The following is a 13,511-nucleotide window of genomic DNA, read 5'->3' as shown; positions in this document are numbered from 1 at the left end:
ATTTATAGTATTTGGGACTTGGGCCTTCACTTTGTGACGCCACTGCTATGATCAATGGAAAGAATGCTTGGAGCCTGATCATTTCTAAAGATAAAACAAAAACACATCATGCATTTTGACCTGTACCTTTACTTGCATGGCCTGTATGAAAGAAAAATAAAGGGAAAAACATAAGTAAAAGAGATGAAAAGATGGTAACTTTACAAGTTAGTAATAAACTTACTCAGCTCTATCAGGACAGTAAATATTGTAAGTTTGTAGTTAAAACAATAAACTGTGAGCGTGTAATTAAATGAGACCTTAGTGAAATAATTTTTATCCAGCTTAATCCTTATTAAATGATTGTACTTCTAAATTTATCTGCTGCTATTCAGCATGACATAATACACCACTATTCAGTGCTTCAGCATGTAAGGAAGTATATCTAATAAGTAAACACATCAATATACTAATTACCGAAACTTTTCCCAGTATTGTTAAAAGGAACAAGGTGTTTGGAATTCTGGATAAACCAATAATGAAAAATGTTCCAACAATATAACCCTTCCTACCCCCAACCCTAAATATCAATGAGAAAAAAAAATGCTTAGAAATAGAAAACAAAATCAAGACACCACCATGAAGATGGAACATTTCACTTATAGCTGTATTTTCCCATTGTCTAACACGTTACTGTCTTGTAGACAGTCTGAGAGAAAACTTGAGTTAAGCTCATATCTCCCAGCAGTACCCATTTTGAGAACACTTTTATAAACTCAGCTGTAACTCACACATACATAGTTTTATTTATCTCTTTATTATGTTAATACCACACATACATATACATAAATGAACATGTATTCATAGCCAAAGCTAGGTTATGATTGTGTCATGTAATATCAAAAAGATAACAAGACTATGTTGCTACAGTGAAACAGCACAAAAGTTTAAGCATTACTTAAGGGAATCCTTGACTGAGCATGGGAAAATACTGTAGAAATCTGTTGGTTAAAAACAAAGAGAAAAATGCATAAAAACAAACTCTACCCCCTGCTTTCCATGATTTTTCTCATTCTAACTTTGCTTTCTTGTGATACTCGAAGTAGTCTATAATGTTTGCTTTTTGGCCTCAAACTTTGAAGCCAAGCTACTATTAAAATGTTTCTATATCCTACGATAATTATGTCACATAGTAAAGACCTTCTGTAAATCAAAAAAGAATGGCAGACTAATAACCAAATAAGTGGTAAGCACCTTAGAATCTTCAATACCGTACTTAGACAAATAATAAATTTTAACTGAAAATGTGTGAAATATGTAGATGCTGCACAGACATGGTTCAGTACATACACGTTAAAGGTAAGTAAAGGCAAGTAAATGCTAATTCCATTTCATTTATTAGAAATGACCATAAAAGTAATCCATTCATAATTTACCATAATATAACTAAAGGAAATATATTCTATGCAACTGAAATGTTCAATGTTGAGATCTAAAATTCTTGCAGAAAATATTAATATCAAATCCTCAAATAACCATAAATTTGCAAATAATATGTATAATGTATTACAGATGGGCACAAATCATAATGCTGTTTTGTAATACAAACTTGATTTTTTGACTGCCTCAGGCTTCTATAATAGGCCTATACAGATGCTTTTTAAAAATAGATATAAAATTTTATTAATGAATGCCAGTCATATTAAACTTCAGTAGGATATACAAGTGTTTAGCAACTGAGGTTATATATCCAACCACACCTTCATTTAGATTCCAAAGCTTACACAGAAAAATTGCCCACATATGTATTACACATTTATTACATACATGTTAATGTCTACATTTAGACTTTTATACCAATTAACTGTAAAACAATAGAGAATTATTACATTCTAATAAAAATACTATTTTATCAACAAACCTATGAAGGATTCAAAAACAAATACAGGATGAAAAGAACATGTTTAATTTCTCCATTTCAACTGCCATCACAAATCTCTTATTTCAATGCAATCTAAGTTACCAGTCTCTCTCGCACTGAAAGTTCTCTAACTTACCATTCCCCTCCGAGCACTCTGCTGCCATTTTTTTAGAAAAGAAAAATTAAAAAACTTTCTCAGCTGTTATTATATTTATTTGAGAATATATTAACAAAGTTAATATTGTATAATCAAAACACAATGGGTACTGTATCTTTTTTTTTATTTATTGTAACAGTGAATCATTTGTCACCATTGATATCAGCTACAGAAAAATAACGTAACCCTAAATCTTCATCCTCAGCACAGCTTTTTCTGCATTTGGCATATAAAGATACAGAACCTCCCATGATATATCAGACATTACACATTACCACCATCACAGCATCCTAGATCTTTGGAAAGCTGGTAGTCTCTGCTATAAGGTAGGCAGTTGCCTAAAGCAGTCTGAGATCAGCATAGGGCCCTTCGCCTTTAAAGAGAACTGTTCGTGTTGGACTCACTGTTAATGGCCAGTGTTCACATTCACATTTATTTATATGTTCTCATGCTGGGTAAATACTGTATATAATTGCTTTCATTAAACATAATGTGAATAAAGAAGAACTCATAATAAAGAGGAAAGTGCTAGTTATTCTTCTGTCATACTGTCATTTCTGAGCTAAATGTTAATATTAAAGCAAGAAATTATAAAAATATTGTTCCCTAACATAATGTGCATTACTGATTACTCCATTAATATATAAATAAGTAACAAACCTCATAGTAAATTCTGAAATTCTGTTACTTAGAGAATTTCTTGTTCATTCTAAACTATGCAGTCTTAAAAAAAATCAGATCTAAATGCATGCTTTAATGAACACACTGGGGTTTAAGAGCACTTATATGATATATTATAAAATGTTATAAATTTCCTGATTAGAAACAATATATAGAGAACCAATACAACACTTCTAAACGATGCCTCATGTATTGTATCATGGTAGTTGAGTCCTGAAAAATGGCCTAAATGATCAGCTGTTCTGCAACCACTACTGCAGATACGGTACCAGGTTAACAAAACATTCAGTCATGAACAACAGTCTTTTATTTCTGTTCCTATATTAGCAATAACCACGCACAACATCCTTGAATGTTATGATTTTGCATTAGTATGCTTACAAAAAATTATACGTATATAAAAAGATTTATGATCTCAGTGTATTGTATGGCCATATGAAGAAAAGCACATTACATATGCATCTACATCTATGTTATATATAAAAATATATTAGTTAAAATATATATAACAGGTATTTGGAAATCTAATTTTAAAACTAAACCCTTTCAAATTTGAGTTATATAAATTCTTGATGCTGAATCCCTGTGATTTTATCTAAATCAGAGCAGTATGAGGCTATCCTTTTTTTGGTGAAGATTTGTTTTGTCATTCCTGCCATGCCATCTTTTACTGAAATATGACACTAACAGTTTACCCCATCTTTTCAATACTGCAGAGAGATACAATTCAGATAAAATATGAATTATCTGATTCTAATCTACCATGATCTGAAAAAAAAATTAAAAAAAAAAAAAGAAAGGATTGATTTCTTGGCTCCTGAGACCAATTCTAATGCACAAATTTCAAAATCTATGTATTATATGTATGTGTAGCAATTGCCATATGATAAAGTATAGAGATTTCTGTTAGACTATGTTAGCGTGTAATTAACCATCACATAACGTGCATTATGTCCACTAATCATCTCACTAATGAGGATTATACAAACACTTCAATACTATCATACAATTTCAAAGAGCTGTATCTTGAAAAAAAGAAAATGCATTAAAAAATTCCTTTTCAGAATTTTCTATATAGTATGAACTGCTGTTCAGTATCAGTCATGAACTAATGATAAGCAGAAAATCCAGTATTTTTACTTGTAAACTTTCCAGTAATATGATTTGGCTCAACCAAGTTTCAAAACTTAAAAACTTAGAAAAAAATCTAATGAGACATTTTTTCTGACTCTCTATTGTATAAAGTTGGGCTTATTGTAGCTAAGTTACAGACAAAATAAAAATACAGTGAAATACAAAACAACAAACCCCACCTCTTCTTGAACCATTTCTAAACAGGATTTCTCAAAACACATTATAAATATAAATAAAAGGTTTTTTTTTTTCCTATATTTACCAACACTACCTTGGAATTATATTTCATCTGACTTGTGGATCTTGTTATGAGCAAGGCAGTCTTCCTCAGCTAATGTCAAAAGACACAATGACATTTTCTCTATTATGCAGGTAACAAATGTATTTTCCAGCCATCATGTCAGCATCTTGTCATATTGAAAATGAGTAAAAAAAAGAACTGAATGTGGTCATTAATAAGAAATGAGAAAAACAGTGCACATATGGTATGCTATGCATATGAATAAAGAGAGATATGCAAATGCAGCATTACTCCGTCAAAGCTGAACAATACCGACATTCACAAGAAAAAGAGCAGGTGGACTTATTTTTACAAAATATTCTACCTGATTTGTTTTTTAAAGGACCAACAAGCTATATTACATATTACGACCGATGTTCTCTTTTATATGTAACTTCTTCAAATCAAGACCCATGTTTTAATCTCATGTCTTTGAAAATTTAACACACTTAATAACTAACTCAAAGGTACATAGTCTATACTATGCATAGTTGTTTCCATGCCTGTCATCAAGAAGCAACATTATTTTTTGTTTCTTCTATCAGCAGAGCAGCAGCAATCTGAGTAGATTTTCAGAGCCTTCTTACAAAGTATTAAACACATCTGAAGATTTAATTGATCCAAATATTTTTATTAACTTACTTTAGACATCTTGCTTTTGGTATCTCCTGTTAAAAATGCCAAGTTGTTGATTTCATTCTGAATCACAAAATTTTGTTCTTCTCTTTTGAAATTCTAAAAACAACCAACAAAAAAATCACAAACAATTTAATTCATCTGCATGTACCACACCTGTATTTACAGATGGAATGAAATGGAGAAAAAAGTATACATCTTATCTTACATGTGATTTACACCACAGGATAAACACTTCAGCTACCATTCGGAAGAGTTCATCAGAGTCTGCATCTGGTTTCTTTAGCCAATTGGCTCTGGTTAAAAATAAAAAATAAAATAAGACATTTTAAATAAGGCACCTGAATATAGATATTGGTCTCTTTAATGGATTGGGTTACATTTGTGTAGTTAATCTTGGAACTTAACAACAGTCACTTCAATTTTCCATGACCATGGCTACAGAGGCCATTTTTTATGGCAGTTTAACTTGTCTCCAACAAAATTCCTTATTCTTGGTTACTTATTTTTGCCTGTCACCCTTCCCCATGGTGACAATGTGTTTTTGTGCCTTCCATGAATTGGACCAGAAAACAAACCTGGCTGAAAAACAGAACTCATTCACTGAGTTTTTCTCTTCCTTTTTTCTTTTTTCCTTTTCTTTCCATAACAAAACCTTTTCCTTTCTTTTTTCTATTTTTTTTTTTTTTATAAAGAAAAACATTGTGTTGATCCAAAGAAGAACACTAATGGGAAGAGGATGAAGAGTAAAAGGAGTTTAATGAGTGGGTAGAGCTGTAAGGAGTGACTGCTTTAATTGGTTTATTTTTGTAATGCAGGAACTAATACAACTTCAGTCTGTCTGCACAAGGATCATCAGTAAACTTGGGCAAATGAACTAACAGATGCAGCTCTGTTAAATATCTCTAAATTAAAATGCACTAATATGCCCATACATAAAGTGGGCATAGAATCATAGAATTATTAAGATTGGAAAACACCTCCAAGATCATCTGGTCCAACCATCTCCTACCACCAATATCAGCCACTAAACCATGTCCCTAAGCACCACCTCCAGCCTTCCCTTAACACCCCCAGGGACGGTGACTCCACCACTTCCCTGGGCAACCCATTCCAATGCCTGACTGCTCTTTCTGAGAAGAAACGTCTCCTGATTTCCAACCTGAACCTCCCCTGGTGCAACTTGAGGCCATTCCCTCTAGTCCTATCACTGGTTACCTGTGAGAAGAGGTGACCCCCAGCTCCCCACACCTTCCTTTCAGGTAGCTGTAGAGAGCAATAAGGTCTCCCCTGAGCCTCCTCTTCTCCAGACTAAACGACACCAGTTCCCTCAGCTGCTCCTCCCAGGACTTGTGTTCCAGGCCCTTCACAAGCTTTGTAGCCCTTCTCTGGACATGTTCCAAGGCCTCAATGCCCTTCTTGTACTGAGAGGCCCAAAACTGAACATGGTACTCGAAGTGCGGCCTCACCGGAGCAGAGTACAAGAGGACGATCACCTCCCTGGGCCTTCTGGCTATGCTATTCCTGATATAAGCCAGGATGCCACCTGGGCACATTGCCGGCTCATGTTCAGGCATCTGACAGCCACCACGAAAGGAATTGTAACATTTTAATTTAATCCTCATTAACTCCATCCCTGTAGTTGGACTTCTGTACAGCTTAGTGAAGTCTGTGTTTTTAAAAATTAAGTGTTCTGCCAACAAGATCTGATTTAGTAAAGCTTAGTGCATCTAGAAAGAGTAAATTGGTTCACAGCATAAATGAACGTGCATGCAATGAAAATGCTCTTAGCTATCCTGTTACGTACTAGCACCTAGAAAAATTTAAGTGGACACTGATTGTGTATATTAGAACAGTGTTGTTAAGAATAGCATTAAAATACTGTAGATACTTAGATACTATAGACACTTCAAATACTCTTCTGAAGAGGATCTCAGGGGTGTGGTCTGGGGCAAAGGAAAAGGAAAGCGTAGGCACGGAATAATCCTTAAGTAAACTGTTGAGTAGAAAATCTTCTGGTTATTCCAAAGGCAATACAATATTGTTCAAACATTTTTATCTCCTTCTTAAAGAAATGCAAACAGAGAAGATAAATATTTTTGTAGTATTACCTACATATATAGTGATTCAATTGAGGCAAAATAGCTTTTCACCCCTTCAGTAGTTAAGAGTTTTAGCCATTTTTTAATTTTCAAAAGGTATACTCCTGTGTAATGACATTGGGCTGCTGTAATACTCATGAAAACTCTGGTCAGGATATGAGTTCTCCACAGTAACACTGCAGTTATAATACAACCAAATAAGCCAAAATGCTTGTGAGAAAAAGATGTGAATTCAACATATCCCATCCTGTAAATTAAGAATCTTAAACTACTCAGGATCTGAATTCAGAAAAACATGAAATGCATTATTTTCTTTCTGATTATCTGATCACTGATTCGAAGTAAATTAACCAATAAATATGAGTTTAATTATTATTTACCTGTTGTTGTCTACATAACGTATCAACATTGGATAGAAGGCGTAGAGATCTCTACAAAGAACAGCAAATTCATCAAGAATGAGTAGCTCAGCTTCCTGGGTGTCAGTTTTACTGTCTGCTTTCAGTTGCTCCTCTTCCATCACAATCTTTATAGCTTTCTTCTTCAATTTCTCCAGTGTTGGAATAAAGTGAGTTTTCAGCAGATCTGGTCTGGCTTTGCTGATGATAGGCTGAGCATAAACTACACATAAAAATACATATGACCCTACGATTAATACACAATTGATGCTTTTAATTGTATTAATACGAATCCTCTGTGGTTATAGAAAACAAAGGTCATAGCACTCCATGTATTTCTGAAGCACCATAAAACTATTAATTATACTATGAATATAGCTTTCTCAACCATGTATATTGAGATGTTAAAAGCCAGTTACTGGGAATTCAGATTATATGTATTTCAGTATTATGTCATAGAGTATCCCAGGTTGGAAAGGCACCCACAAGGATCATTGAGTCTGACTCCTGGATCCATACGGGACCATCCAAAAATAAAACCTTACTTCTGAGAGCACTGGCCAAACAATTCTTGAATTCTGACAGGCTTGCTTTCGTGACCACTTCCCTGGGGAGCCTGTTCCAATGCCTGACCACCCTTCCCGTGAAACACCTTTTCTAACATCCAACCTGAACATTCCCTGTCACAGCTCCATGCCATTCTCATTCCTTCAGGTCCTGTTGCCAGACAGCAGAGATAAGTGCCTGCCCTTCCACTACCCCTCATGAGGAAGCTGTAAGGCCACCATGAGGGCTCCTTCTTTTGACACCCTCTAATAGATTTTCATGTGTCTCTAACCTTGTTGGAATCTCAATAAAATAAGGATTGAGTCACTCAGTCCTCAGAAAACAGCTTTTTGGGAGGTTTCTTTTCTGTTTTTGTTTGTTTGGTTGTTTTTTAATACAACGTTTAAAATAGTCAGAAGGCAGTGTTCTAGAAAAATTTGTCTTTTGACTTCAGCAAGCTAACATACAGAGAATGAATGACTCATTCAAGATCATAGATCTCTGTTGTGGAAACATTAGTAAGATAATGCAGACCACCTAAGTCAAAAATCCTTTCAACAACCACAATAATACATTACCCGCTTTTGTAGATTAGCAGTGCCTACAAAACTGGAAGCACTGGTCTCCATAATTAAGCAAAGAACTTCTTACTAAATTTTAATGGAATTCTTAATATTAGCTTAAGACCTTTCAGTATGTACAATAATTCTCAAAACCCAGTACTGATATAGCATTACAATTTAGCAGGAAAAGGCTATTTTTATATAGATTTTCTTGACTCACCATATGGTATACTATATTCCTACCCTAAGATGAATGCTAACATTTGTATACAGTAGATTCTTTCAGCTAGCTGTCTGCTAAATCTTACAGGACATTTTGAGAATTTTTCTCATAACTTAGTATTTGACAAAGCAACTACTTCTGAATGCTAGTTACTACTTTTTTTTTTCTTCACCGTATATCATTTTTTCCCTTTGTCTTGATACTTTACGAACAAAAATCACAGTATTTATACACTCTACTGCAATGCCCAATTCTTTGGTGTCTGGAGACTTAATGGTATTTACAACTCCAAATTAAGTACTAAGGCTTTTATATAGTGTATAGGAAAGATAAGATTTTCAAAATCCATTCTGTTGTATAGAAAGCTCTCTGCTTACAGTGATGCTATGGTGCACACACAAAAATAATAACGAACTTTAAAAAAGAAAGACAATCTCTTATTGTTCTTTATCTGCTTTTTACCTGACCTTCTTCCTGCTGCTTTTAATTAAAAAAAAATTGTATCACTGGGTAATATGGTAAATTGTAGCATAGGAATTAAATATTATTAGATACAACTACTCTCTAAAAATATTTACAGTACCTGCAATTCTCTTCATCCAAGATGCTTCATCTATTCCCAGATTGTTGTTAATGATTTTCAGAATGTTTCCCAGAATGATGCTTAGATGTTCAGACGTTATCATTGTACAGAAAGGCCCGGCACTTTCAGGAACACTCTCGGACCCTCGTTCCCACCAGTAGGACAAATAGTTGCATAGCATGGGTAAGATAACCTCAATTACATGAGGCATTTCAGTATACCTTGCTCCAGACTCTGCTAAATCATTAATTTCCTTTATTAGTCCATCCAACTGGGGAATCTCTGGACACATCTCCTCTACTGTATCAGGCATACCTAAAACTGCAGGTAGAAAAGGAAAGGGTAAAAACCAAAAATATTAATTAACAAAATACAGGAGATCATCTACATTTAAACCTAAAAAATACAAACAACATTTTCACTGTTTTTTTTTTTTCTTTTTTTTTTTTTTTCCTGTCACCATCTTGGGCAGACATAAATAATAAGACTTTGGGACATACAAGGGTCTCTTATCTAATAAGTTATGTCTTTCTGATGATGTGCATATAGCACTGATGTAGACAATAGCAGCCTCACACATATAGTGTCCTGCAGTTTTCTGCTAACCAGCCCAGCTATGTAGAAGTGAAAAACTGAGAACTTGTACCAATATTAGAAAAACACTGGCCATAGTTTCCGCAATCATTCACAACCTTCATGTTCACCAGCAAAAAAATCAAATCCATTTCAGGATACAAACAGGCTTTTAGTAATATTGTGACCAGCTCAAGGTTATGGGTAAGACTAAAACTTAAGTGTACTTTGTTTACAAACTCAGCAAATCTACCCCCCATATGAGATAGATAAGAGAGTCTGTCAAGAATAAGTGAAATAGAAGCATGTGAAGAAAAACTGTGTAGAAGGACTTCTGCTCCCTTGATTAAAGTTTCACAGAATCAGTCAAATTCTGCTAGGAGCTCCCTATAATGAACTGCATTAGAGTACTGGTAAGACAACCAGGTAGCATAGATATTTTTTCTGTTCACATGAATAAAAAAACATCTTTTGCGTGTTGCTAGTCAGAACACAATTGTACAATTTGCTAAAACCTTCTGTAGTGTGGATGTGACCTTAGGTTAAGCTTCAAATATTACTGTATTCAACTTCAGCAAAGAATTCAAACATGATGTTCAGAAAAACATTGACATGCGAGAAGAAAGGAAATAATGCTAAGATAATCTCAGCAAGGCTCAAATGACAAGCAACAATATAGTGATAGTAGGAGTTTTCTCCTTTAAAAAAAAATAATACAATTTCTTTCTAATATTTGGGGAGAAGCAAACAACTTTATTCAATCATTTATTTATGTTTTCCTGAGGAACGATACTTACTTGCTCTTTCTCTTGCACTTTTTGTGTTGAAGACAGACAATGGGTTGTAATGGTTGAGAGAAGGTTCAAGAAATGCTACCGGAATGGCTGCCGCAAGAGATGCTAAGCACTCACCAAGTGCAGGGCGCTGCCTGTATATGACAGATACTAAAAGTTATCAGAGAAAAAAAGTCTTTCACTGGGCTTCCAATATCTAGCATGCATTATAAAGCAGCATTAACATTTATCGCTGATTCAGTTTATCTTTGTAACACAGAAACTATTTGACAATTTTGAAAAATAGTATTTCTCACATAAACAAAATTATTGGAAATTACAATGGTACAGGAATACATTTCTTAAAAAATACCCCACACCAAATGTTTTACATTAAAGGTGAACTGTGTCTCAGTGTAACTACAGACTACAGAAAACATATCTACAACATGCACAAAGAATAAGTTAGTGGTCACACTATACCTTTTCTTTTTATACCCATTGCTTTGCTACACCCATGTCTAACATCCAGTGCTTATGGCTCTTGCCAACTAAGTGGAGACCTGCGCTTTGAGCTCTTCCCTCAAAAAGCAATTAGAAGACAATCAACTTTTATTTCCTGTGATATCATCCTGACTCCTATAGTTAGAGTAAGGGTGAGGCACTTTCTATTTTGCCTACAAGATCAGTGTCAAAGTGTATTAAAGATTTTTAAGCCTAGAAGGAAAAAAAAGTGTGTAGATTTATAATTTAGTGATGCACATATAAATGACTAAATGTGCAGATATGTGAAAATGAGATTTTGCACACTGGTACATGCATGCACATGGGAAGAAAGAGGAACTGTCCACCAGACAGCTCTTGCATTTTTCATGGAACAATTACTGAATAAATTCTGGACAGATGGAAGTGGAGAACAGCATTCCTATGCAAGTGCTCTCCTAACTGGACTACAGAGCTGTATTTCCTCCAGTTTAGTATCTCTCAGACCCTGTAAATTTTAAACTTTTAAGATCATGTACAGTGCCTAAAATACAGGCTTCAGAAGAATAGGAAGGGTTAATGATTACCTCTGCTCCTGTCTTTTGCCAGACTAGCAATTAGGGTTCCTTTTTCTGAAGTAGCAGATACAGATATGAGCCTCTTCTAATGGAAGAGGATCCAAAATCCAGGTTTTGGAACATACTGAAAGCACTAGATTCTTTAAAGAATTTAAGACCCACTCTTTTTAAAACACAAGTAACTGGTAAATGGAATTCCTTTGTAGAGTTAAAGGGTATCAGAATGCTCTACATATGGTCTTTAGGATTTTATGGTCTAGACAACTGTTCTGAGAACTCTGTTTAGATTTATGTGTGAGACAGACGTTAAGTACTCGACCTACTTACCACACAGGCATGTCTGGTAATATGCAGTAGCCAAACTTTGGGAAGCTTAGGGGTGACCCATGGAAAAATTTAGTTTTCCCTATGGTTGAACTAAACTCCCTGACGATACACAGCAATACGCAGGATGATTTGTTTTGCTTTTATTCAGTTTAGCATTTCTCTGTGTAGAACTGAACTCTGAGATATAGGCAACTACATTCCACCTAAAGTGTATTTTAAACATGTTCACACTGTTTCAGATTCACTTTTCATTCAAAACGCTTTATTACATACACAACAAGCTCCTAAGAAAAAGGAAATTTTGCAAGCTGAGTTTTTCACTCAATACCTTTCAACATAGATGTTCTTCCCAGTCCCAAGGGAATAGAGGCTACAAAGAATTCTATAACATGAAACTTGTACATCACCCACTAGAGGGAAACAAGAAGTAGGTAATCAGTATTTATTCAGCTAAAGACTACTTTCTAAATATAAAACAATGTAATTTTAACCAATGAATACATGGTGTCTAAAACTTCTATTTATCTTCAACTTTTCTGATACTTATATGTCATCTACAAGCATTCCAAAACAGATCATCAGACATTCAAAGAAGCCAGCAGATACTTGTTAAAAAAATTGTGCAGACTATCACATTTGCAGAATGTAATTTCAACTTAAACCACATTCAGTCTGTGTATATAGCCTCTAGAAACATGATCTAGAGGCTCCCCACCTTCTTAAAGTTTTTTTAATTGCTATCTATCTTTGAATCACCTTCTGCTATGGAACTCTAATCCCCAAATACACTTAAGAAATTTTAGAATTGCATATTGCTGCATCTCAAGGAAGCATTTTGATAATTTTAAGTTAAAATACGCAAAAAAAAATCAAGGAAACTTTAAAAGCATTAACGCTGGAAATACATCTGTTACTAAAAAAGGGAATTCATTCCTTTGAATTCCTGCATTAATTATTTAAAAAGTATTATTATAACATAAAATAATTCAGAATTTTAAAAAAGTACTTACAAAGTAAATCAACTCCAAACTGATACTGTGAAATATGCTCAAAAATTGATGTCAAGACAGGTAACAATGCTACTGTAGTATAATTGATATTCTGTGAAACACCCTTGATTTGTGTTCGTGAATGGGTAAATTTTCCAAGTTTAAGATTTTCTGAAGTTTTTTCCAGATCTTCAGCTGCATTTTCAAAAAAGGCACGTAATCCAGCTTTAACTAGCTCAGATCCCGATTTCATAACAGTTCTGAAAAATAATAAAGGAAAAATATTAATTTTACATTGATCTACAATATACTATAGATGTGTGAAGTACACATTATTTACATTCTATCGGTCTTTGAAGATACACAGGTTTCAGTGTACTTTATATTATGAACTGAAGAGGACAGTAGTACCTAAATAGCCATATAAGCAACACTGTTGTTGTAGTATTTCATACAAAATAATAACAGCAGACAATCTGCTTCCGCAGACTTCTTGTTCCTGTTTTTGTGATCTGCCCTTAAGTATGACAATGCCTTCCCAGAAAACATCACCATACCCTAAATTTTTATGGATGCCACAGTAAC

The 13,511-nt window shown here is 34.2% G+C and overlaps 1 protein-coding gene across 1 annotated transcript in view; it reads right to left on the bottom strand.

Moving 5' to 3' along the window:
• The window catches only part of RYR3 (ryanodine receptor 3), a 190,244-nt gene that overhangs the window by 42,771 nt on the left and 133,962 nt on the right, over nucleotides 1–13,511 (bottom strand). Inside the window, exons 63-70 of the mRNA XM_050710838.1 lie at nucleotides 12,948–13,186; nucleotides 12,266–12,347; nucleotides 10,574–10,704; nucleotides 9,204–9,524; nucleotides 7,271–7,511; nucleotides 4,997–5,084; nucleotides 4,795–4,887; nucleotides 127–141 (exon numbers count right to left, since the gene is read on the bottom strand). Of these exons, the coding sequence (XP_050566795.1) occupies nucleotides 127–141; nucleotides 4,795–4,887; nucleotides 4,997–5,084; nucleotides 7,271–7,511; nucleotides 9,204–9,524; nucleotides 10,574–10,704; nucleotides 12,266–12,347; nucleotides 12,948–13,186 (1,210 nt within the window). The remainder of the gene's footprint in view (nucleotides 1–126; nucleotides 142–4,794; nucleotides 4,888–4,996; nucleotides 5,085–7,270; nucleotides 7,512–9,203; nucleotides 9,525–10,573; nucleotides 10,705–12,265; nucleotides 12,348–12,947; nucleotides 13,187–13,511) is intronic.

The sequence above is a fragment of the Cygnus atratus genome, chromosome 5 (genome assembly GCF_013377495.2).
Source record: "Cygnus atratus isolate AKBS03 ecotype Queensland, Australia chromosome 5, CAtr_DNAZoo_HiC_assembly, whole genome shotgun sequence".
NCBI lineage: Eukaryota > Metazoa > Chordata > Aves > Anseriformes > Anatidae > Cygnus > Cygnus atratus.
The sequence above is the reverse complement of the archived record's forward strand: the minus strand, read 5'-3'. Positions and strand labels throughout refer to the sequence as shown.